General features: G+C 45.7%; 1 protein-coding gene across 18 annotated transcripts in view; it reads right to left on the bottom strand.

Moving 5' to 3' along the window:
- Nucleotides 1-25,914, bottom strand: part of RGS6 (regulator of G protein signaling 6) — a 640,138-nt gene that overhangs the window by 25,712 nt on the left and 588,512 nt on the right. For 11 of the 18 annotated variants that reach the window (XM_055288922.2, XM_055288918.2, XM_055288914.2 and 8 more), the window contains 3 exons: nt 22,182-22,368; nt 4,428-4,517; nt 636-689 (listed from right to left, as the gene is read on the bottom strand). In XM_055288922.2, the coding sequence (XP_055144897.1) occupies nt 636-689; nt 4,428-4,517; nt 22,182-22,368 (331 nt within the window). The remainder of the gene's footprint in view (nt 1-635; nt 690-4,427; nt 4,518-22,181; nt 22,369-25,914) is intronic. The other 7 variants (XM_055288930.2, XM_055288927.2, XM_055288923.2 and 4 more) reach the window with 1 other exon arrangement.

Below are 25,914 nucleotides of genomic sequence, written 5' to 3' on the forward strand. Positions count from 1 at the left end.
CTGCAGGGATTCAGCTACTTCCCTCCTCTCCCTATCACACTGTGCACATGAGGCTGATGGGGGCTGGAAGGGACTCATGCAGAGGCGGCTAACACACACGCCAGCTAGGCCACATCGCCAGGACCCATGCAGCACGGCCGCTTTCTGCACACAGCAAAAGCCGCCTACACAGCAACATTAGCTCGCGACCCACACCGGCGTGACTGCCAGGGTTCACAGAGGGAAATTTTGGCTTTTTTTTTTTTTTTTCGATGAGCTACGGTTCTGAGCCAATTTATTTCACTGTATAGTTCGATGGCTTCTCCCTGGGCTGTTGCAGAAGATGCACAAACCGCACAGCCCCGAGGGCAGCAGGGTCCCTCCTCCTCAAAGCCCTGAACAGACCATCAAATGCCCGGGCCTGAGGCTGGGCGATCAAGGGTGCACCTTCTGCAGAGGGAGCCGCTTGCTCTTTTTGCATTTTCATCCCTAGAAGAGAAGCTGCAGACACTCGCAAAAGAAAAGGGCTGAGTCGAGGGAGAAAGCACTGGACTCCCTCCCACCCCAAAGGAAACAACAACCAAAGGAAAAAAAAAGAAGAAAGAAAAAACCAAAACCAAAAGAAAAGCTGAGGGAAGAAAACCGACTGCACTTACCACACTGCGAGTGAACTTTTCTAGGGAAGTTCTACGACCTTGCTCACTTTCTGGCTTTAGGAAAAAAAAAAAAAAGGGTAGGGAGAAAAATACAGAAAAAAAAAATCTTCAGCTTATACATGGTTCCCAAAAGCAGCAGCTGCAGCTAAAGAATAACAAAAACCAAAGCAAAATGGGGCGAAAAACGGGAAAAGAGAAGCAGCCAGAGCTGTTGGAAGAGTCAGTGGGAGAGACAGAAGACAGAAGCCCACGAGAAATGGTGCCGCCTCCTTGGAGCAGGGAGCAGAGAGGGGGCTTTGCTTCTCCAGGGGCCATGAATTGTGCTTGCGGGGCTTGGATCAGAACCATCACGACTTTGCACAGGACCACAGTCAGTGGGTTTGAGCAGCTTGCTTGCTGCTTTCAACCTGCCGTGCCCACAGGCAGGAGTCCTGGTGGTTGTGGCCCTGGGGGCCCCCAAGTCCTGACACAGAACACACTGGCTCTGAGAGCCAGTGGGGTGTAGGAGGGATGTCAGGAAGTGGCTGCCGGGGAAGCGAAGTTATCTACTCATCCGTGAGTCTGCCTTAGGACTGTTTTCTCTCTTGAGATTCCCCTGCCCGGAGGCAGCCAGAAAGTTTGGTAACTTCAGTGACTTCCTAGTGACCCTCGTTCTGTGTCCTTAGAGGAAGGAGGGTCTACTCATAGCCTTTGCCATGGACAAAGGGTCTTGGGTCTCAGAAGACAGTAAGATGGGGATTGTTCTGAGAAAGTGTTTTCTCAGTATTCAAAAGGTGACATAACACCTGCCAAGATGTACGTACGACAGGCTAGAGGAAGCTCAGAAACCATCGTGGGGAACTCTTAGCTGGGGTTCCCAGAACAGGGGCGAGGAGAGGCAAAGCCCTTGAATGTCCTTCTAGGCCTAGCCTCCCTCTACTACAGGAGGAAGAGAGGTGTGGGGTGCTCCCGACTTTCCCTTCACTCCACATTTCCTACCTGCGGGGGTTCCGGGAGAGTAGAATCACCGCTCAAATACCTGCTAGTGTATCCTGGAGCCCGTTCCAGGGTCCTGAGCCCGAGGCTGAGAAGTTCGGAGAGTGCACACACTCACATAGACGCAAACATACACCCAGCAAATAACTGAAATGAGGGAGCTAAAGAGGCAGCCTGGTGTCTGTGGGTCTGCGGACTGTGCTGAAAGCAGAGGGGACAGGCCAAAGGCAGCCGCCTGTGTGGACGAAGTCGGGGGGCTTCCTTGGCAGCCAGGCCCCTTGTCAGCTCAGCCGGCTGCCAGAAGACAGATATGAGGTTGCAGAAGGAAAATACAACACAAACAACATAACACCACAGAGGTGGGCTGGGCTTTCTTCTTGTACTAGGAACTGAAGGACTCATGCTTGGCCCCAGGTACCATACATCTCTATTCTGGGGATGGCGGGACTCAGCTTGAACCCTGTGGCCAGCTTGGGTGGCATACATTTGGCTCAAGTCAGGCCAGTCCTGGGCCTTGCAGCTGGCATTCTCGGCCTATTATTCTTATCCTCTGGCTCACAGAGGGTGGCCACTGGTCTGGCTCACTTGGCTCCTCTGCCTTGCACTGGCCATTGAGCTGCCCTGGAAAACCACCATCATTGGTACTGCAGTTTCCTAGAGTAGCCCTCAGGACTCAGCTCACCTACCCCCGAGAACCTGGTTCTTTGGTGTGACTATCATTTATTTTGAAAATATTAGAAAAGAGGCTGAATTAGGGATGAAGGATCAGAAGGCTGTGCCTCAAGACTCTGTCCAGGTCAGTTCTCAGCAGAAAAGTGAGGCTGATTCATATTCCCTGTCTCCGCTGGAGGTTGTGAATCTCACATACCTTTTATGACCTGGATACGGTGAACCCGTCCCTGAAATCAGAAGAATACTCTAGGCCTACCTGAAAGTGCCGAGTTACAAATCAGATCCATACCTGGAGACTCTCAAGAAGAAACAGAAGGAGAAAGCAGGTTTTGTCACTGTTTTGGGAAACAGCTCCTCAGTATTGAGATGTTGTTGGTATCTGCAAGGGCTTTCTGTCTCAAGAACATCCCTTACTTCGGGAGCTGGGAGGATAATTCTAAGGAACTCTTCCCAGGCAGGTTGCCAGTTCCTTCCTCACTCAAATGACCTCCTCTGAGAGGTTTTCTTCTTGGAAGGGAGGATCTGCAGCCACAGGGGTCTCAGCCTGGTTTGGGGTGCATTTTTCCTTCGTGTTCAAACCCACAAAGAGAATGAATGGACTCTAGCTTCTCTTCTTCTAGGTGTGTAGACAGGCCCAGACTGGTCAAACTACCAGAGCCTTAGAAAGTCACCAAATTGTGATCAGGTCAGGTGTCTTGAGCCACAGAAAATAAAAAACTTACTTTGACCTTCACCCATGAGATCTGGGCTGGAATTATCAAAAGTTCCTATAACTTGTCTTTCCTCTAGTTCTTAGAAAAAGTGGGCATTAGAGCCATGTATGAGGGTGTTGGCCTCCTCCAAAGGAGCCCCTCCATTGACATCCTCCAGCAGGGGAGTCGACAGGAGGCCAGGCTCCACACTGGCCATCACAGTGGGGAGGGACACAGGAAACCCAGAGAGCTGGGCTGCTGACAGTTGGGATACCCCAGAAGTCCTCTTTCCTTTCTCAGACTCTATGGCCTCTTTCCAGGGCTACACAAGGGCCGGAGAGCAGGGTATAAATGCTCTCCGGGACTCTGGAGTTGTGTGGTCCCAACCAGATACGCAGACAGGATCCTGGCACATGAGGGTGACAGCACACAGAGAGAAGGCTTGCGTGGCTGAGAGGCAGCCCAACGGAGAGCATGTGATGGGCAACCACGTGCTTAGGGTCTGGGGCTGGGAGGCCAGGAGGGAGGAGAAAGGGATGCATGTGCTCCTAAGTGCCATGGCACAGAAGTCATAGAATTTGGTGCAAGTTGAGCCACACTTAACCACACATGGGCCTCAGATCAAAGCTGAAAAGCACAGAGGGTGGGCAGGTGTACTGAAACCAGGAGCCCTCTCTCTTGCCTTCCATTCCCTTCCTGGACCCTATTCTCCTGCCTACTCTTCCTCCTCTCTTCCCAGGAATCTAGCTGAGTTCATTCCTGCTTCTGTCAGCCCTCACCTGCATGCTGAGGGCCCCTGCACCTCAAATCCATGACTCCATGGGCTGCAAGGAACCATGGCTGAGTTCTAAGGAGGAGGAGGAAGGAGCTGGGTGCAGTTACTTCTTGGTTAAGAGAGAAAGGCAACACCGTGGGGCAGGTGCAGGAGAGGAAGGGGGTGTCAAGGAGGGAGAAACCCCAGGATGACTTCAGGTACCTGATTGTGCTCTTGAAACTGACAAGGCTTTCTGACCAGTGAGAGAGCTGCCCCAACCCTGGCCTCATACTTCTCTCTGGGCTGGTCAGGGAGAGAAGTCTGAGGTGAAGGGGCTGGACTTTGCAGTGAGGGTCTCTCTCCAGTGTCCTAAGGGTTTTGCTGGTGTTACTGCCAGCCCTGCATTCCTATGCTGAGCCACTGTGGCCTTAGTCTTTTGTCACCCTACGTACCCACCCCCACCATGGGCAGAACATGCAGAGAGAGGCAATAGGGATGTGGATGCAGGATGCCCCATCCTGGACCTTGCAGTGGGGCTGGGGTGGTGACAATCCTGTTTTCCATTAGAATGGGAGCAGATAGAGAAGGGAAAGAAGAAAATAGGAAATAAATAAAACCCAAGGGATGATATTCCCATTTCAAACCAGCAGCAAGCAGCAGGCAAGAGTCAACAGTGCTAAGAAGAGCTCCCAAAGATACCTTCTTCTTGGCCAGCAGCAAATCCTGGTAAGCATTTGACCGGAGGAAGCGGGCATAGCTGTCACTCTTCATCAGCTTGTAGATGTGCTCCTGGGGAGGAAGGTGACAAGGAGACACAAGGAAGGGCTGTCAACCAGTGCTAAAGAATATTACAATCCAATTGATCACTGTTTCGGGGAAGGAGATGAAGGAACCTAGGTATGTTTGCATGTACCTAGAAAAACTTGCAACATGTTCCATCCCCACACCCCCAAACTCAGAAGCATCAAACAAAACATATGGGCTCTCTTAGAATAAAAGTTCCCTGAGGATCATGTCCCAAAGGACTTGTAATTGGGCTTGGGTGCCATGTTGGGGTGCTTAATGATTAAAACCAGACACGGTAATGAGGAGGAACAAACTGTTCTTACACCCAACTACAACTTCGATGAATCTCAAGGGAATTAGGATGAGTAAAAAAGCCAAGCTCCAGATTATAAACTATATTATTTCATTTATATAACATTCTTCAAATGACAAATTATAGAGACAAAGAACAGATTAGTGGTTGCTGGGGTTACAGATGAGGGAGTAGAGGGAGCAAGCGAGATGTGGTTATAAAAGGCAACAGGAAGGATCTTCGTGGTGACAGAATGGTTCTGTATTTTGACACATCTTAACACGTGATAAAGTTGTATAGAACTAAATGCACACATACATACACAGGGCACAAGTAAAATTGGGAAATATGAATAAAATCAGGGGATTGTAGCCATGTCAATATCATGGCTGTGATATTGTACTATAGTTTTGCAAGATGTTGCCATTGGGGCAAACTGGGTAAACAGCACAGTATTTCTTATAACTGCATCGGAATCAATACGTATCTCAAAATAAAAAGTTTAATTTAAAAAAACAAGCAATAATGCAATTGGGTCAGTTTGTGCATTTCAGGGCCACCACCTTGTCCTGGAAGGAGTTCTTGGCAACCACATAACAGGACATGTAACTAACACCCAGGAGGGGCAGGTACTGCAGCAAGGTGCCACCTCTTTTCCTCGGCTCCCAGGGGCATTTGTTACACATTCTGGCCTTAGCAAATAATTTCACCCCTGATTTCCAGCTAATTCCTAGAATCTTGTGGTCCCTTCCAAACAGATCTGTCCTCAACAAGGGTAGGAAAATCCTGGTCCATTAGAAAAGAGGACTTTTCAATGGATAAGATTATTGATCCATTGAAGTGGAATTCAGCTCAGCTGCACAGGAAAGCTTGGCTGTTCCAAGACAGAATGTGTTAGGAGGGAGGTTGGCCTTCACTGGGGAGGGCGGGTTTGTTAGTTAACGGCTGTACTGGTGGAGGAAGCATCTTCCCCCATGTGTGCTCATTGTTCTTCTCACGAAGCCAGACAAAGGCCCTAGTGGTGAGGGGAATGGAGAGCTGGTCAGGGAGGAGGAGAGTGCTCAGCTGAGAGGCAGGACTGGTCATCAGGGACCACTTCCTTGGTGCTCTTTCCAGGGAAGGGATGGAAGGAGGAGGCAGAGACCTCCCATCAGCTGGGGGACACATTTTAGAGATGCCTGGCCAGAAAAAGCCAGAGCAATGACAAGGATTCATCAAGACTCACTCCTTACCCAGCACAAAAGAAAGGGAGAGCACAGTAGCCAAGATATGGAGTCAACCTATGAGTCCATCAATGAATAAATAAATGGGTAAAGGAAATGCAGTATATAGGCATAATGGAATACTATTTGGCCTTAGCAAAGAAGGAAATCCTGTCATTTGTGACAACATGAACAAACCTGGAGAACATTAGGTTAAGTGAAGTAAGTCAGGTACAGTAAGACAAAATACCACTTGTCTTCACTTACGTAGGGAGACCTTGGAGGTATTGTGGGTTTGGTTCCAGACCACCACAATAAAGCAAGTCATAAGAAATATTTAATTTCCCAGTACACATAAAAGTTATGCTTACACTATATGCAGTCAATGATGTGTGCAATAACATTATGTCTGAAAAAACAAGGTACATACCTAATTAAAAAATACTTTATTGTTAAAATGCTAAGGATCATCTGAGCCTTTGGCGAGTCATAATCCTTTTGCTGGGGGAGGGTCTTGTCTTGATATTGTTGGATACTGACTGATTAGGGTGGTGATTGCTGAAGGCTGGAGTGACTGTGGCAATTTCTTAAAATAAGACATTGAAGTTTGTTACATCAATTCACTCTTCCTTTCGCAAAAGATTTCTCTGTAGCATGTGATGCTGTTTGATAGCATTTTACCTACAGTAGAACTTCTTTCAAAATTGCAGTCAATCCTGTCAAATCCTGCTGATGCTTTATCAACTAAGTTGATGTAATATTCTAAATTCTTTGTTGTCATCTCAACAGTGTTTGCAACATCTTCATTAGGAGTAGATTCCATCTCAAGAAACCACTTCTTTACTCTTCCATAGGAAGCAACTCCTCATTCATTAAAGTTTTATTATGAAGTTGTAGAAATTCAGTCACATCTCCAAGCTCTATTTCTAATTCTAGTTCTCTTGCTATTTCCACCACATCTGCAGTTACTTTCTTCACTGGGATCTTGAACTTCTCAAAGTCATCCATGAGGGCTGGAATCAACTTGTCCCAACTCCCATTAATGTTGATATTTTTACTTCTTTCCATGAAACACAAATGTTCTTAATGGCATCCAGAAGGGTGACTCCTTTCTAGAAGGGTTTTGATTTACTTTGCCCAAATCCATCACAGGAATCACTCTCTGTGATAGCTATAGCTTTATGAAATGTATTTGTTAAATAATAAGACTTGAAAAGTTGAAATTACTTCTTGATCCATAGGCTACAGAATGGATGTTGTGTTAGCAGTCATGAAACATGAATCTCCTTGTACATCTCCATCAGAGCTCTTGGATGGCTTGGTGCATTATCAATGAACAGCAATATTTGGAAAGAAATATTATTTTTTTTCCTCAGCAGTAGGTCTCAACAGTGGACTTAAAGTATTCAGTAAACCATGCCACAAACAGATGTGCTGCCATCCAGACTTTGTTGGTCCATTTATAGAACACAGGCAGAATAGATTTAGCATCAATTCTTAAAGGCCCTAGGATTTTCAGAATAGTAAATGAGCATTGGCGTCAACTTATAGTCACCAGCTGCATTAGCCCTAGCAAGAGAGTCAGCCTGTCCTTTGAAGCTTTGAAGCCAGGCATGGACTTCTCTTCTCTAGCTATGAAAACCCTAGATTTATCTCCTTCCAATATAAGGCTGTTTAATCTATACTGCAAATCTGTTGTTTACTGTAGCCACCTTCATCAATGATCTTAGCTAGATCCTCTGGATAACTTGCTGCAGCTTCTATATCAGCACTTGCTGTTTCGCTTTGCACTTTTATGTTATGAACTTGGTTTCTTTTTATAAACCACATGAACCAACCTCTGTTAGCTTCAAACTTTTCTTCTGCAGCTTCCTCACCTCTTTCAGCCTTCACAGAATTGAAGCAAGGTAGGTCCTTGCCCTGGATTAGGCTTTGGCTTAAGGGAATGTTGTGTCTGATTTGATCTTCTATTCAGACCACTAAAACTGTCTCCATATCGGTAATAAGGTTGTTTTGCTTTCTTATCATTTGTGTGTTCACTGGAGTAGCATCTTTAATCTTCAACGAACTTTTCTTTGTATTCACACCTTGGCTGTTTGGCATAAGAGGCCTAGCTTTCAGCCTATCTTGGCTTTCAACGTGCCTCCCCCACTAAGCTTAATCATTTCTAGTTTTTGATTTAAAGTTAGAGATGTGCGACTGTTCCTTTTGCCTGAACACTTAGAGACCACTGCAGAGTTATTAACTGGCTCAATTTCAATATAGTTGTCATTTCAGGGAGTAGAGAGGCCCAAGGAGAGGGAAAGAGATGGGGGAATGGCTGGTTTGGTAGAGGAGTCAGAAAACAAACATGCTCAACATGTATTAAGTTCATTGTCTTATACGCATGCAGTTGGGCACCCCCAGAGCAATTACAATAGTAACATCAAAGATCACCAATCACAGATCACCATGAAAATATAATCATGATAAAAAAGCTTAATGTTGCAAGAATTACCAAACTGTGACACAGACACAAAGTGAGCACATGCTATTGGAAAAATGGTGCTGATAGACTTGCTTGATGTGGGGTTGCCGCAAACCTTCAACTTGTAAAAAACACAGAATCTGTAAGGCATAATAAAGGGAAATGCAATAAAATGAGATGTGCCTGTATGTGGAATCTAAGACAATCACACTCACAGAAGCAGAGAGCAGAATGGCCGTTCCACCAGGGGTTGTGGGGAGTGGGAAGGACTGGGAAGACATTGGTCAAAGGACACCACATAATTAGAGAGGAAGAATAAGTTCAAGAGGTCTCTTGAACATCACGGTGACTACAGACTGCAGTTATAAACAATATATTATATACTTGAAAATTGCTAAGAGAGTAGATTTTAAGTGTTCTCACTATAAACAATAAGTGTGTGAGGCCATGCATATGTTAAGTGGATTGATTTAACCATTCCACAATATATATATATATCAAAATTGCATGCTGTATACCATAAATACATACAACTTCTACATTTCAATTTAAAAAATAAACAAAAAGAAAGTGAAAGTAGAAAGCAGAAAATGTCTTGGTCACATGTGAGGCCCTCTTGGTTTCATCTTTGGTTGGAACCCAAAGAATCTTGTTTTGGGACTTATTCTTCCTGAGATACCCTCATATTTACAAAAGCAGGGGAGTTACCCCACTAATGGGAATAAACCCACTGGAAGGACTCAAATAAAATTAAATAGTGATTTGGTTCTTTTTTTTTTTTTTTTTGAGATAAAGTCTCGCTCTGTCACTCAGGCTGCAGTGCAGTGGTGCGACCTCAGTTCACTGCAAATTCTGCCTCCCGGGTTCAAGTGATTCTCGTGCCTCAGCCTCATGAGTAGCTGGAACCACAGGCATGCACCACCACATCCAGCTAATTTTTGTATTTTTAGTGGATACGGGGTTTCTCCATGTTGGCCAGGCTGGTCTCGAACTCCTGGCCTCAAGTGCCATTTGTTTCAGCCTCCCAAAGTGCTGGGATTACAGGCGTGAGCCACCGCGCCCAGCCTCAAATAGTGGCCTGGTTCTGAGACTACTTGGATAGTCCAGACGTATTCTGATTTAACAAACTTAGTGTGAACATACTTCACTAAGTGTTTTTCTGAAAATTTCAGACAGAAATCCAGCTCACTCTTGTTTAAGTGCCTTGAGGAACAGTATGTCTTTATCTTTTACAGATGCATAGTGTCTAGCACAGGGTCAGATGTTAGCCGAATATACATGTTCACTGAAATGCCAGTTGGAATTTAATGTTCCACAAGTTTACTGGCTCCATACTTGTTTGGGTTTATGACTGCATCAAATTCCTGCTCTCTGCACAGAAGGAGAAAGAGGATTACACTCAGCTCAGAGGAGCATGAGTATCTTGGCTCAGCCATCCCTAATGGTCTTGGAGCCCAGGCTGAGGGGTATCATTGGTCTTTGCTTTCATTTGCTGTCTCTTTAAATTGTTCTAACATTTTCTTTTTGAGATGGAGTCTTTGCTCTGTTGCCCAGGCTGGAGTGCAGTGGTGTGATCTTGGCCCACTGCAACCTCCACCTCATGGGTTCAAGTAATTCTCCTGCCTCAGCCTCCCAAGTAGCTGGGATTACAAGCATGCACCACCACGCCTGGCTAATTTTTATATTTTTTTAGTAGAGACGGTGTTTCACCATGTTGGCCAGGCTGGTCTCAAACCCCTGGCCTCAAGTGATTCACCCGCCTCGGCCTCCCAAAGTGCTGGGATTACAGCCATGAGCCACCACACCCGGCCAAATTATTTTAACATTTAAAGCTTAGGTACAAATGTTAGTCCAGAGTAAAAATGACACACTGTCTCCTTGTGTCAGGCATCACTTCTTTCTGGCTGACAGAGCCAGGTGGCTCCTGAGTCATCTGGAAAAGCCTATCACAGTGCCTGGACCCTCTCCAGACCCTTCTCCAAAGCAACAGTTCCCTGCTTCTTGTTCCAACTTCTCAATATCTCACAATACCCCTCTGCTGCCCCATGAGAAGTGAGGAAACCTCCCCTAGCCAGCTCTTCTGGCTCAGCACCAAATTCCCCTCTGATCCAGCTAATTCTTATAGACTCATTGTAGGAAGGAAAAGCCTGGTTCATGAAGAGAAAGAACTTGTCAATCAAAATAGAGCAGGATAAAGCAGATGTCTAAACACTGAATCAAAATAATATTCAGCAAATAGTTATTGAGCATTTACTAGGTGCCAGGGCACTGCGTCAGACACTGAGATGACAGCCTGAATAAGACAAATAGGTCTCCAATGTCATAAAGCTTAGATCCAACTAGGCAAGATAGACTTTGCACAGAGATGCATTTAGCCAATTCAGCTAAGGGCTGCAGAGATGAAGTACAGGCACAGGGTATGAATGTGTGTACCTGGGGATGACCTATCCTGCTACAAGTGGGGAGTGGTGGTCTTTCAACCAGAAAGATTCTCATCAAAGTGGAAAGATCTGTGTAGACAGACAGAAATATGTCTCCTAATTCTGTGGGATTTGCAGGGAGCGAGGGTCTGGTCTTGCACCTTCACAGTCTGATCAGTCAGAGGAGAAAGACAATCAAGGGGCAAGGAGGGAAGGGCAGCAGAGAGAGGTGGTCCACTCTCAGGAGGCCCATGTGGGTCAGAGGAACAGTTTGGACACCACTCTCATCTTCTCCATGTCATATGGCCAACTCCAAAGCCAGATACCAAGGTGAGGATGGTGTGGGGAGAAAGATAAGAGGATAAGAACACAACCTACTGGAGCATGAGTCCCGTGAGGTGGTCTCACCATGCCAATCCCATTGCTAGCCCTTGACCACCATTATAACAGCCTGAACCACCCTTCAAGGGAACAACCGACCACAGCAATAATAGCAGATCCAAGGCGCGGGTCTGAGAAAAACAGAATCTGAGAACCTCTGCGGATCTCTCACACCCCATGCAGACCCCATGGCTTCAGCCTCCCTCTGGCCTGGGCCTCTCTTTTCCACAGCCTAGGGATCCGTGACTCTTTCCTGCCTTGCAACTCCTCCCCAAGCAACGAAATGCAGCCTTTGATGATCCAGTTATGGAACTGTGTTCTTTCCTCCTTGCCAGCTTTGTCTGGGAAACACAAAGACAGTAAACGGGGGTGGGTGAACAGAAAACTGAGATTTTTCTGGGAATAAGAATTAAGATTGGACTCAGGGTCTTTGGCCATTTCCCAAATGCAATGAGTTTATCACTGCCAGGGACAGCAAGTGTACAAAGCTCTTGGCAGTGACCTCTGCTGATTTATGGGGGTGCTGGTTTGTTCCCTCTATTCTGCAGACAACCAGTCTTAAGGGAAATGTATATTCAGAATCTGCAAAGTGCAAGGGAGTCACTGGCAAAACCAGCCAAGCCAAGCCCCTGCTGAGAGTAAATTCCTAAGGGGATGGAGAAAAAGCGTGCTCGCTTCCTCGCCCGTGTGCTCTCTCTTTTTCTTGCTTTGTCTTGTCTTATTTTGTCTTGCCTTATCTTCTTCCCTCCCTTCCCACTTCCTTCCTCTCTCCCTCCCTCTTTCTCTTTCTTGCCCTGTCTCTCTTTCTCTTTCTACAACAGAGATGACTGAGTTGACTAGGAACAAGCAGAACTACCAGAGGTCACTCCCACCTTGGGATGCAGTGGAGAGGCACCTCCTCCAAAGAAGATGAGGGTGGTTCTCTATATGATGATAAACCAATGCTCTAGGGCTGTAAATCGCAGCAGTGTCTTAGCCAGAGTCCTCAGCAGTGGGAGGCATCATATCCTTGGAGTGGTTGATGGCTGTAGTGCAGGGATGTTACCCCGATGAGCCACTCCACCTTCATTTTCTCTTCTTGGGCTAGGAGAGCTCTGCTTGCCTGGGATGCTAAGGCAGGATCAAAACCAACTAGAATCAATAGAGTCCGAGGCACAGTGAGAGCTGGAGAGAGCATGCAGTACAAACTGTCTCAAAACCACACCTGCTGAAAATCAATATTTTGCTGAGAGAGTCCTCATTTGGAAATCTCCTTTCCTTTTAGACAAAACACAGTGACTCTCTCAAGAGGTGGGGAAGGTAATCAGACAAATGACTGGGGCCCTGGGCCACAAGCACGCAGCTGAACTCCTCAAGACGACCCTTATGTCCTCCCCTGTGCTGTGGGCTCCTAAGACAGCAGAGATCTCATTTCCAGCTTCAGAACGTCCTCCTGGAGTGGAGAACCACTCGGCTGGAGCATTGCACAGCAGCCAAGAGCTCTTCTTGTGATTTTCAAGTATCCTATTTTTCTTTTTGCAGGTGTATGTGCCTCATCTCTGCCCTCCATACCTAGGCTGCCTAGAATCACATCCAGACTTTGGGAGCTTTTGGGTCCCATGTAGTCTCTTGAAGGAAAATGAGGCTGTGTGGGCAGAATGTGGTGTTGCCGTGTGGGGTTATGGAGAAGGAACTGGACTAGGAGCCAAAGGCTCACCTTTCTAGTCCTGTCAATCACACAGTTAAATGTGGAAGTAGAAGTGGAAGCACTACAAAAATGATTATACATGTCAAGTGGCAGTAATAATTTCATGCTGTGACTGTCCTTGAAAGGGATGATTTGTGGGATGAGAGAGATTCTGGAGAAAGAAGCAAAGAGGATTTGGGAGCAGAGTCTAGCTGTACTATTTTAGTTGTTGGTGGTGTTTGCTCTGAAGTAGTGCTTAGGTTTAAACACCCCCATTTTACAAATGAGGATACTGAAACTCTAACAGGTCAAGTGGCTTACCCAAGGTAAGTATGGAGCCAGGATTTGAACCCAGAGCTGTGTGACCCCAAAGCTCATGCTCTTCTCACACTGATGTGCTGCTTTTCACTGTCCTTCACTTGGGTCCCAAGGGGAGTCAGTACTAGTTGGCTGAGACAAAATCCCTCCATGTGTGGTTGCAGGAAAGTTAGGAGCCTCCTCTTGAGTCCTAAATCTGAGTCATCCTAGTAGAAGGTGTGGCCACTGCTTACAATTCCCTTTTGGGTACCATTCACTATCACTGCTGTTAGCAATGGTAATGGCCAAGACACCAGGGATGGCCCAGGCTCTAGTTTCTCACTTAACAGGCAGTTCATGCACAACTTGCCATCTATACTTGATGGGAGCTGTGAACATCTTTGGAAACAAGGTCCCAACCTCGTAAAGCGTTGAGGGCTTATGGGCCCTTAGGAAGTCATAAATCTGTATCCTCGAGTCTCACCTTTCAAGAGACTTAAATATGTTTGACCAAAGGTTCTCAGACCTTAGGCATGGTTAGCTGAAGCCTAGGGAAAATGAGCTTTTCTTCAGCATGGTTCTTGCAGGTCAGCACAGTGGTGAGGACTTGAAGTGGATCACAAATCAGTATCTGCTTAACAAACATAGAGGAGGCAACAGAAAAGATACCACAACGATACGGACATCCACACAAGTGAAAGATAGGAAGCTGTTGCTCCTTCTGGATGTCTCTTTGGATGAACAACCTGGGATCATGTGGATCTAAAACGGGAAGTGCCCCCTTTGGATTTCCTTAGCCTCCTAAGTAGGACATGGGAGCCCTGTGTTTCCACATATGGCATCATTCCAGGTCATAAGAAGATGTGAGAGTAAATGATCCTTTGCCTTTACTCCGCAAAGCATCTATAAAAACGGATTTAATTTAACTGGCCAAAGGGCATAGTATTTTCATGCTGTTCAATCCCTATTCTTAGATAAGGGTAGCTTCAAAGACAGCTTTGCATATTGTCTTTCACCTTCCCAAATACCAGGGATACTAACTTAGAAAAATGTTTTCCTGGCCAGGCGCGGTGGCTCACGCCTGTAATCCCAGCACTGTGGGAGGCCAAGGCGGGCGGATCATGAGGTCAGGAGATCAAGACCATCCTGGCTAATAGGGTGAAACCCCGTCTCTACTAAAAAATACAAAAAATTAGCTGGGCGTGGTGGCAGGCGCCTGTAGTCCCAGCTACTCAGGAGGCTGAGGAAAGAGAATGGCGTGAACCCAGGAGGCGGAGCTTGCAGTGAGCTGAGATCATGCCACCACACTCCAACCTGGGTGACAGAGCAAGATTCCTTCTCAAAAAAAAAAAAGAAAAGTGTTTTCCTTTTCCTCCTCAAGGAGGTCATGGGGTTTGGTGTAAGGAACCTATGCTCAGAAGTAGCAACCAAGAAATTTTGGAATTGAACTCTTTGACGTCTTCTCTCAGTAGCTGTCAGGAACTACTAGTCTGTGCAGTAATAAACAGAACTGGATCACAAACGACTGATTTATTCTTTGCAAAATGCATCCCTCCCTCTGCTGTTCATCTCCCAAAAATAAAACCACCCACAGGATAAAATGAGCAACCCCCGGAGCAAGCAGTGTCACAGAATTCCTTATTAAAATATGTCTGGCATGAGAATCTACCAGGAAATGCCTTCCAATAGAGGATTAATACCAGGAAACCTGGTGTGGTCTTGTGATACTGGCACGCAATGCCGCCACCTCTACTACTGGAGCAAAGATGAACAGCTGGGAAGACTTCTACTTCTGAATAATCTGGGCAAACCTAAAATCATACTTTACTGGGCTTTGGCTTTTAAACAAAGCAAATGGTAGAAACCTTGCATTCCTTAATCAAGTTGCACTGAAACATCTACACTTAGGTAATAATAGAAACGTTTTGCTAGAGGCTTCTTGTCTGCTCATGGCGGGTGTGGACTTGATGGTATCTTTCTCAGCTCTTTTCTCACCCAGACCTCATTCTGGCCTTGAGTATGCTCTTTGATCCTTTTGTGAGTTCATCAAGGCCAAGTAGAGCTGTGGCAAGTCAGACCGAGGGCCGCTTAGGGAAAGGAACCCCCCTTTGCATTTGTATATTCACAGCGCCTAGAACATCTGACACTTGGTGGGTATTCCAAGTTTTGCTGAATTGGCACATTGTAGGAATTTAATTTAAACTGCTTTTCTTGACTATCCACTAGGTGTACTCCCCAAGGTTGTCTCTCCAAAGTTGAAAGCTAAGGGACAAATTGTCCCCCGCTTCTTTGATAGGCACAGCTGAAAATGTTATAATTCTGGAATGAATTGTCAGCATTTAGCTGACATTCAGCACTCAGCATTGCCTTTGTGACGCAGGAACTTATAAAAGGTAAAGAAGACCAAATTTCTGCTCCCATGAAAGAACTTTCAAATCCAGAGGTCTGGAAGGCCCAGACACTCCAGGTACAGGGCAGGGTGGGGCATCTTAGCAGGTACCACAGGTCAGGAAAGCAGGGGGGGTGGGACAAATAGGAAGGTGAGGTGGGGAACTGCAAGGATCAAAGCCAATGGGGCTGGGCTGGCTGGTCCTATTCCACTATCAGTCCACTTAAAGGACAGATTTCCAATCCAATCCTATCTCAATGAAGCGCTTTCTTAGGTCTGGTTTGTTTTGTTTGTAAAGAATGATGTGCTTTTAGATAAGCTCTGCCTGATGGCAAAAAAAGCCACCTGGGCCTCCTATTTCCCATGTTATTTCCCTCTGCACAGAATATTATGCCGCACAGGTCAAGGTCTCCCAACTTGAATGGGAGAATGGATGTTCATGACATGGGTGGATGGGCAGATGGACAAATGATTGAATGGATCCAGGGAGATAGTCCTTGGAACATCCTTGGTACTCTGAGACTTTTTAAATGGAAGCCAAGCAGCCACTGTGCTGGCAGCTGATTTCTATCTCTTCTAGAGCCTGTGAAGGCTTTGGAAAGAGGCAAATGCCCTACAAGGAAGCTGAAGGTTCTCAATACTTCCTGTGGTTTAATTCTCTCCACCAACAACTCCAGCAGAGCTTTATATGACATGCCCCAGGATTCAGAACTCTCTCTTGGCTCCAGCCTACTATGCCCATCACCATGGGAGTCACCCTCTTCCACGTAAAAGCCTGCAATGCTTTGCTACTGTCTTCAGGATGAGAAACTCAAATTCCTTAGGATGCACTCCAGGACCTGAAAATTTGGTTTTTATATCCTTTTCTGGCATTTTTTCCCATCTAAGGGCAGATATTTTGAGAGAATTTCTTTTGGATCCAGCTTGGAATTATGAGACCCCAGAGAGTACTAAAGTCATTAATTTTTGTGAGTTCACACTTACAAATATATAGCACTTTCTACTTTTTCAAAGATTTTTCAGGGCTATTAGCTCATCTGATTTCTCTAAAATCCTTAGCGGGCTGTAGAGAAGACATCACCCCCATCACCCACATGAGGAAACTAAGGCACAAAAGGTCAAGGCCCTTGCCTCAGACCACATAGCAAGTAGGTGACAATGCAGGTCCTTTGAGGCCCCATGGTTGGGAACAGAGAATTCAATCCATAGCATAAAGAACTGAGTCCTTAAAAAAAAAAAAATCATGGCCCATATTTTTTTCTCCCCTCACAAGGCTAAATCTATGAAATTGGAACAACACAGCAAACAGCTGAGGGCTATGGTCACAGACCACAGACCTTTATGGAAGATTTGGTCTTGGCCCAAATTTTCAAAAAAGCTAAACGGATCAGCAAAACACAAGTACAAATGCTGGGCCCACGCTGACAGGGTGTCTTGTGAAATATTTCCACTGGAAGCAAATACAGGCAATTAACTTGGCTCTAACAATGCGTGTGGTCAAATAAGAAACAAAACCCACTGGAGACAGACTGCACCCCACCCCCAGTCCCTGCTTCCAGTGAATCCATAAGTCTGGCTGTACTTTCAACTCAGGCTACTAAGCACTAATGTTAAAGCATATGACCACCGCAGGGGGTTTATGAGAACCATCATGACCAGCTGAGGAAGCCGCCCAGAGCCCCTGAGCCCCATGGGCTGAGGTGTTAACATCCCCATTTAACAGAGAGGCAAACTGAGAAGAGAAAGTTTAAAGAACTTAAATGTGTAATTCTAGAAGGAACTCCTAGACTCTTGGCCTTACTCTAGGGACTAGAACTTCTCCAGGTCTCAGTGCCAACACCAAGCCCTCAGCACTAACAATCCAGGGACAGTGTGGTCTGAGCAGAATCTTGGCCAGCAAGCGAGGACATGTGAGTGCAAGTCCTGGCTGGTCTTGGGCTGCTAAGGATTTTAACCTCCTTTTTATACCCGGGAACTTCTGAACTGCACCTACTTTGCTGGGGCAGGCAGCCAGTGCTGTCCAGGAAGGTAAGGCAGTGTGAGTCTCTTGGCACCTGCTGACCTCTGCTCCACAACACTCAATGCTCATATAGAAACATTCACAATTCAGATTTCTGTGTTGCCATGGCTGCACCAAAACAAAGTCTCCTCTAACTTACTCTCCCTCCAAAACTGAGGATCCTTTATGCCCAATCCTCTATCCTGTAGCTTTCTGGATTTCTTGAAGCATTTCAATAATTTTCATGACATGTGCCAAATTTTATTTAGCACAGGGTCACAAACTACAGCCTGTGATTCAAATCTACAGATACAGACCTGTGATCTAGATCTTTACATCCCATGAGCGAAGAACAGTTTTTATGTTTTTAAGTGGCTGAAAAAACTAAAAGAAGAATTGTATTTTGTGAAAAATTATATGAAATTGGATTTCACTGTTCATAAATAAACACAGCCATAGGTCCTCATTTATGTCATTTACATTGCCATGTTGTTGCACTGTAGCTGCTTTTGTATGCAGAATCGAATAGCTGTGACATAGAGCACATGATTCACAAAGCCTGCAATGTCTACTATCTTGCTCTTTTTAGGAAAAATTTAGTTTTTTAACTGACCCCTGTTTTAGGTAAAAGGCAGGTTACAGGATCACACTATTTGCAAAATCTCCCTGTTGTGGAATGAATGTTGTGTCTCCCTAAATTTCATATTGTTGAAGCCCTGATCCTCAGTGTCGTGGTACTTGGAGGTGGGTCTTTTGAGAGGTAATTAGGTTCAAATGAGGTCATGAGAGAGGCCTTTGTGATGGGATTAGTGTTCTTATAAGAAGAGGAAGAGAGACCAGACTTATAAAGACACAGCAAGAAGGCGGCCACCTGCAAGCCAGGAAGAGAGCCCTCACCAGCAACCAAATCTGCTGACACCTTAATTTTGGATTTCTCAGTCTTGAGAAATGTGATAAATAAATTTCTGTAGTTTAAGCCACCTAGTGTGTGCCATTCTGTGGTAGCAGCCTGAGCAGACCTTACACGTAGCTACATACATAAATCAAGGAAGAAAATACACCAAAATAGGGGTTATCTCTGGGTGCTAAGGTTATGTGAAATTATTTAAAAATTTTCACCAAATACATTAAACATAACAGCTTAAAAAGAGAATATTAGTGACATTAGAAAAATAAGATGGTAGTATTTACTCTGTCTTTCTGTGGGCCAGACACCGTTAGTGGTTGACATGATTCCTTTCACCTGGTCCCCATCCCACCCCTATGCGTAGGCTCCATTGTATCCCTGTTCTACAGATGAGGAAAGGAAGACTCAGGGAACTTAAGCAACTTGTCCAAGGTCACTCTGCTAGAAAGGAACACTTTGTATATTTATGGTGGAAATACACTTCAGAAGCAATAGGAAATTGGGCTGAAAATAGGGATTGGCTTAGGAAGACTGTTTTATTTGAATTCATGGGAGAGTAATCCTATCAGATAATGAAGAAGATGGGGATGCTTAAGACATCCTCATGTCTAGTCTAGATTGCTGTGGAAATGAGATAGAATGTATTTAGAAGTACCTGGAAAATGGTAGAGCACTGTACTAATGGAGGTTGGATATTGAGATACTTGTCAATATGTAACCTTCGTTAGGCTGACTTCCCCACTTCTTCCATCAAACCTTTCTTGAAGTAGAAACAACTCAAATGTCCAAGAAGAGAGGACTGGTTGACTAAACTATGGTGCCTCCACACAATGGAATACTATGAACAATTAAAGAACCAGGCGATAATCACACTGTTGCTGTATTTTTAGTGTTGTGGTTTAGAGGCTGCTCTGTGTAGTATAAAGCAAATGAATAATTATGCTATCACCCAGTGCCCTTGAAAGTCAGGATTCTCAGCGTAGAGAAAAGAGGCACAGGTGTAAGAAACAAGTGGTTAAATAAAATCCCCTGTAGGTCAGAATTTGAATTAAAAGTATCAGTATGAACTCATGATGTATTTTTATTATAAACAACAACACATTTCCTAGCTCTGTGGACTGAAAAGGGCTAGAAATGATAAACAATCCAGGAACAATGAAACACTCAAGTGCCTAGATTTTAGTCTCTAAATACCATTTCCCACTAAGAGGAATCAGGGATCCTTGGAGAAACGGCTTATTCTGGGTAAGGGCAAAGACTGAAATATCTTAGCTTCCTTGCTATTTGGATGACATCAAAGATCACTAGGGCTGTGTCAGAAAGAGCCAACTGGCCAGAGATGGCCCAATCGAAGCATCAATAAAAATAATCAGCAAAATGGATTAAAACATAGCACATATGTTTAAACTCATGAGTTTACAAAGATAGTAAAATCAAAATAATAGACCCTAATGTTTACCATAGGAAGATAACAGTAAACCACTCATTTTGAAAACTGGCAAATGAAGGGAGAGAATCAAACATTTATCCTGCTTTTCTTACGTGAATTGTACTGCTAGTTGATACCATAGTGGTGGAGGGAAGTTTCTCTTTATGAAAGTATTCCAGCTAATAAGTGAAGAAAGAATAAAATTAGTACGTCGTCATTTTGCAACCTCTAATTAACTAATGGATATAAGTGATAGACATCAATATCTCCAAAAAGGGCAAAAAGAGAGGTGGCTAGACATGTGCCTTCTGATAGGAGAGCACCACACAATCCATGAAGTAGTTTTGTCCATAAAAAATCAAACCTAAATCTGATTAAATATCTTAAAAAACTAATTTATAGGAAACAGAGATGATAGAAGAACATGCTAAATAGCACCACAGGGCTGCAATCAGAAAAATCCAGAGCTTGGAACTCTTTACAGGACAAAGGATCTAAATCCTTCATCAAATAAATTGCAAGGGGATGTGAGGATGGGAGGGAGATAAAGGATATTGTGGCAATGTTCAAACAAAAGGATCTTTTTTTTTTTTTAGAGATATATATCTAAGTTTACAGATGAAATAATGCAACATCTTGGATTTGTTTTAAAGTAACCAGGTGGCAGGTGAAAAAGTAGGTGGGGCTAGAGATAAAGCAAGATCAGACATGTGCTGATGATTTTTGAGGCTGGATGAGGGTCTATAAAGGTTTGCTGTTTTGCTGTTTCCACTTTTCCAAGTGTTTAAAAGTTTTCATAATAAAAAATTAAAATAAATCCCTCCTGATGTCGTGCTTGGAGTGTTAATACTGTGCTAGATGCATCAAGGTTCTGACCAGTATCCCTCTTCTTGTGTTTCATAAATATTGGAGTTTGAGCTTCAGCTCATTCATGCAGGGAACCCCCACGGAACTTCCCTGTCACTCTCCTCTCTGGCCATGTCAATATGGTGCTTGAAAGCATACGTACATACACATAAGCAAAAATATCTCAGCAAAGAGCTCTCATGACTCAAACATTCTGCTTTGAAGCTGCAAGGGGTATATGAAGGAGTCATGATTTCGTGATTGGCACAGGCATTCGATGGAGCTCGTGACCAGGGGTAGAGAAGAAGATAGTTATGGTGTTGAGGTTGGTAGGTGTTTCCATCTTGAAGTTCTGAGCAAATGGCAAGGCAATTCCGGACGATACGGGACACTGTGTTCTCATGCCATTATTTGCACTGGTGCAGCTACACTGAGTTTCCTAAATCAGATAATAATGTCTGCAAGAGGGCAAACTACCCAAATTCTGTACTGGGGGCCCCAGAGGTGAGAGAAGTAAGTGGGGTCAAGGAGATAAGCAAAATCTTAAGCCCTGTCACTGGGTGTGGGATGGTGACAGGAAATAGAAATTAGGGGCCAGGAAGTAAGAAACCAACCCAATGCTTATTTTTAGAAATAGCACCTCCCAGCTGTCAAAATTTAGTCTGCTGGTTAGGGTGGTTCCTGTTTCTTTAGCCAGCATCACGAGCATCTGTGAGCATCTTAATTGTGTCCTACAGGTTTGGGAGTCTCTCCTGCAGGCTTGCTTTAACCTAGGGTTCACCCATTTGGGGCACTTTTCACACTATTGAAGTTGCCCATTTACTTGTCTGTCTCCCACTCAACCTCGTTGAGAACAGGGGTTTTGCCTGTTCTTTGTGATATCTTATGACATAGCGCAGAGCCTGGAATATAGATATGCTTAAAAAATATTCACCGCAGAGCTGGAGATCACTGCGGAAGCAGTGTAGAGAGGTGGTTATCAGTGTGGGCTTCGGAGGTAGACAGATGTGGGTTTGACTCATGGCCCTGCTAACTCACTACACCCACTTCCCCAATGCCGTGTTCTGGTTTCCAGATTCTATCACTGACTTATTACAAGGCTTCAGATTTTGTAAAACACTTTGAGGCTTTCCTGGAACAAATAAAGCATATAACTGCACATTTTGGTTTCTATGTAATACATAACTCATCTAGGAAAATGATCCTGGGATTTTGCTGTGCACCTATCTGAAATGGTTTCCACTGATGAACTTAAAAATAACCAAATCTGAAATTTCAACTACCCACAATGCCTTGAACTTGTGCTAATAGGTCAGGCAATGAAGTGGACAAATGAACACCTTATGACAACCACTTGAGTAGATAAGCAAACCTGTGCGTCTTCAAATGTATATCTCCCTCCATCTTTGACATTTTGACTGGTTATCTCATAGCTGTGAGAATCCAGGTTGATTGCACTTGGAGCCCCTGGGGCCAGAAACTCTTGCCAGATTTCTTCTACCCTCTTGGCCACATCCTGTAGGGGTTGTTTCTTAAGATCTTGGACAGCCAGCCAGAACCTGAAGTGGGAGCAGAAACACAGTCAGTTCCAGGGGGCTCAGCATCGGGATGTTGCCGGACATGGCCCCAGAGCTGATGTCCCATGATACCCATTCTGCTGCATCTCTCAGCCTGCCCTGATGCCACTACATGGGCTGCAAAGACCATGGAGATTGTGAAAACATCAAAGGTGTTCCTATTGTGCAGAACAGAAAATAACTGCATATTAAAAGATCAATGTGCTTCTCGTTGTCAAAACGAGATTTCTCTCCCTCTGCATGAAGGTTTCTCAACCTCAGCACTATTGCCACTTCAGGCTGGATAATTCTTTGTTGTTGAGGCTATTCTGTGAAATGTAGGATGTTTAGCAGCAACTTTGGCCTCTACCCACTAGATGCCAATAGCAACCCCCCTTCCCAAGTTATGACAACTAAAAATGTTTCCAAACATTGCCCAGTGTCCCCTGGGAGATGAACTCATTCCTGGTTGAGAACCCCAGTGCTACAAACATGCCACCATGCAGACAGTGTGAGTCCCTTTGTCAAATCTAGTTGGGATCAATTGATGGCATCAAAATGGAGGAAAGATCCCAGAAGCAGGCAGGGTCCTGGAATCATAAAGACTATCTGTGTAAGAACGAACCAGCCATTCCTATTATAGATGGAGAAACTGAGCCAATTCACATCAGTGCTCAGCATGCTGCTTGGCAAATAGTAGGTGCTCAATACACGGGTTTCAGAGTGAAGATGGGCACATCTGGAACAATGCTGAAGAGGCATACATTGGAAACTTCTCTGCAGAATGGTTCTCCTTCTGCAGAGAGCAAGAGAGAAAAATCTGCTCACTTCCGTATTTGTCTCTGTTTAATCCCTCAGCATCCGCATGGGAGCAGTGAGCTCTTTTCTGCTGAGAGCAGCAGCAGCCAGAGCCAAAGCTTGGACAACAGCTACCGGGTCTTAAGGATGGTTCCCAAGGCAGCCTTGCAGCAGGATCCAGGTCTGGGTGTCATATCCTTTGCCCTATGAATGGACAGGCCAGCTCCCCCATCAGTGAGTAAGAGAGTAGGTCCTGTGCTGGTTCTCATAGCAGTGGGAATCACAGGTAGTCTAGTCAATAGAAAGGGAGGGACAAGCGAAGCTTTACCATGATATGGTGGAAAGTGCGGACAGTGCATTCAATCTGTCATCAAATTTCATCCAAAGTAAGATGTACTGTTTTTTTTTTTTTTTTTTAGGGTTAAACATGTTTTTCTGTTGCTGTTCAGGGAAATGTCTTTGGAGCCAAGTGCATGGCCCAAAGGTGCCACTCAGTGGCAGACTGGAGTAATGCAACCCAATTTCTGCAAGGCAAGAAGACTGTGTGTGTGTGTGTGTGTGTGTCTGTGTGTCCCCAAATGCTGGGCTCCAACTCTTCCCCTGATTTGCCATTTTTTACCATTTAGGAGTCTGATGATCTCCTTAAAGGGACCCCTCAGTGACCCTGCAGAGCCAAGCGTAAGGCAGGGAAGGCTTCATGACTTCCATCAGATCAGGAAGCAGGCTTTGCCCTCATCCTGTCTATGCCATATCTTGCCTTGGTGTACATTTCTGGGTGCCTCTCTCTTCATCTGTAAAATGGGCATCGAGTGGATGGAGGGATATGTGGCATGGCTCTGGAAAACTTCCTATCCAGACTTAACTCAGAAATGCTTTCAGGTCCTGTGAGGGGGAGCTGAGGAGGGGTCAGTGTGGTGGCCACAGGCTCCATGCTGGCCCAGTGTCATCCCTCGGATTCCAGCCTTCTCTCCGCAGGTGGCCTGGGCAGATGCTGCTGCCCAGCTCTTGCTGCTGCCATCTGGCGTCCCCTGCCCTTCCACAGCTCTCTGACAGCCACAAGTCCTGGGTGCTCAGGTCCTTCTGGTTTCTGGGTGAGAGGAAAGCAGTCGTGTTCCTTTATCCAGAGTCCAGAGAGGGTGGGGAAGGAAGGGCTTGAAAGGAACTGCTCCCCTGCCTCATTGTTCAGGCGGGCCCTTGACCCTTGAGCTGGGGCCTGGGTCTCCTCCATCTCCCAGGCCTGCCCTAGGTTCCGTAGGGCTCTCTGTCCACTTTCTCAGGTCTGCTGTGAAAAGAAGGAAGTGGCCGGGAGGCTTGCAAGTGAAAATGGCCATCTGCTGGCGAGAGTACCTACGAGGCTTTCTCTGCCTGGAAGGCCACATCTGACCAGTAGGTGAAAGATGCGGGGAACCTGGCTCTAAAGGAAGAAGCCAGTGTTGGTTTTTCCAAGGACCAGAATGGGTCAAGTGTCCAGAGACGAAGTCGGTGAGGCTTCCTCAGCCCCATGCTGGGCAGACAGGAGAACCAGGTTCACATAGGGCGGCCGCCTGGGCTGAATCCCTGGCTGGAAGCAACCTTCTGGGTCAGCATCTTCCCACGCCCCCTGGGCCCCTGCAACGTCTCACACAAATGGATGACACCTGGGTGATTTCCTGCCCCCTCAATCAATGCCACATGGGAGGTCACCTTCTGTCACCTCTGTCAGCACTGAGGAGGAGCTGCTGAGCCCCTCTGGGAAGGCCCTGAGGACCCCGGGAGCTCTGCGGGCTCCCTGAGGTTCCTGAGGGCTCAGGGTCCTTTTTGTAGGATGATTTGGGGGCCACATGAAAATGTACATCACTCAGCTGGATATAGAGATGACCCGGAGCTGATGGAAATACAAATTTCATAATCAATTTTTTTTTAGAGACAGGGTCATGATCTGTCACCCAAACTGGAGTGCAGTGGCTCCATCTTGGCTCACTGCAACCTCCGCCTCTCAGGTTCAAGCTATTCTCCGGCCTCAGCCTCCTGAGTAGCTGGAATTACAGGGGCATGTCACCATGCTCAGCTAATTTTTGCATTTTTAGCAGAGATGGGGTTTCACCATGTTGGCCAGGCTGGTCTTGAATTCCTGGCCTCAAGTGATCCGCCTGCTTTGGCCTCCCAAAGTGCCGGGATGACAGGTGTGAGCCATTGCACCAGGCCACAGAATCAAATTTAATAAACTTTTATGTAAAAATAAAAAGGTTTTCTTTGTCACATAAAACCAAGAATTTTTTTAAGTACAAGTGAAAACAACAGGCGTGCTGGAGGAAGAGGAAGGGGAGGGGAAGGAAAGGGAGGGAAGGAGGGGGAAAGGGGAAGAAGGGAGAGGGGGAGGGTATGGGGTAACATTCTCTAGACAGCAGTTTTCTCTCCCTGCACACACTGGGGACTCTTCCTGGCCTTCTGTCTGCCTTGGAGTTGACCTGCCTTGTCTCTCTCAGGCAACAGCAAAACTGCTGTCACAACAGCATCCTGACATCCCGTATGTGTTTACCATCACTGGTTTTGAGGAACCTTTGTGTCAATTTGAAATTCAGAACAGGCTTTGGTTAGTTTTGGCCATCTTCGTGCCCCACAGGCCTGAGCTGGGAACTCAGAGCCCAGGCTGCCCAGGCCACACTCCCCGCTGCAGAGAGCCACAGCAGCTCCTCTCTGCACATCTGCTGCCCATGGGAAGCCCACTGAAGCTTCTGCTCTTATAAAAAACCTGCAGGTACCGCTCCTCCC

The sequence above is a fragment of the Symphalangus syndactylus genome, chromosome 8 (genome assembly GCF_028878055.3).
Source record: "Symphalangus syndactylus isolate Jambi chromosome 8, NHGRI_mSymSyn1-v2.1_pri, whole genome shotgun sequence".
In the NCBI taxonomy this organism is placed as follows: Eukaryota; Metazoa; Chordata; class Mammalia; order Primates; family Hylobatidae; genus Symphalangus; species Symphalangus syndactylus.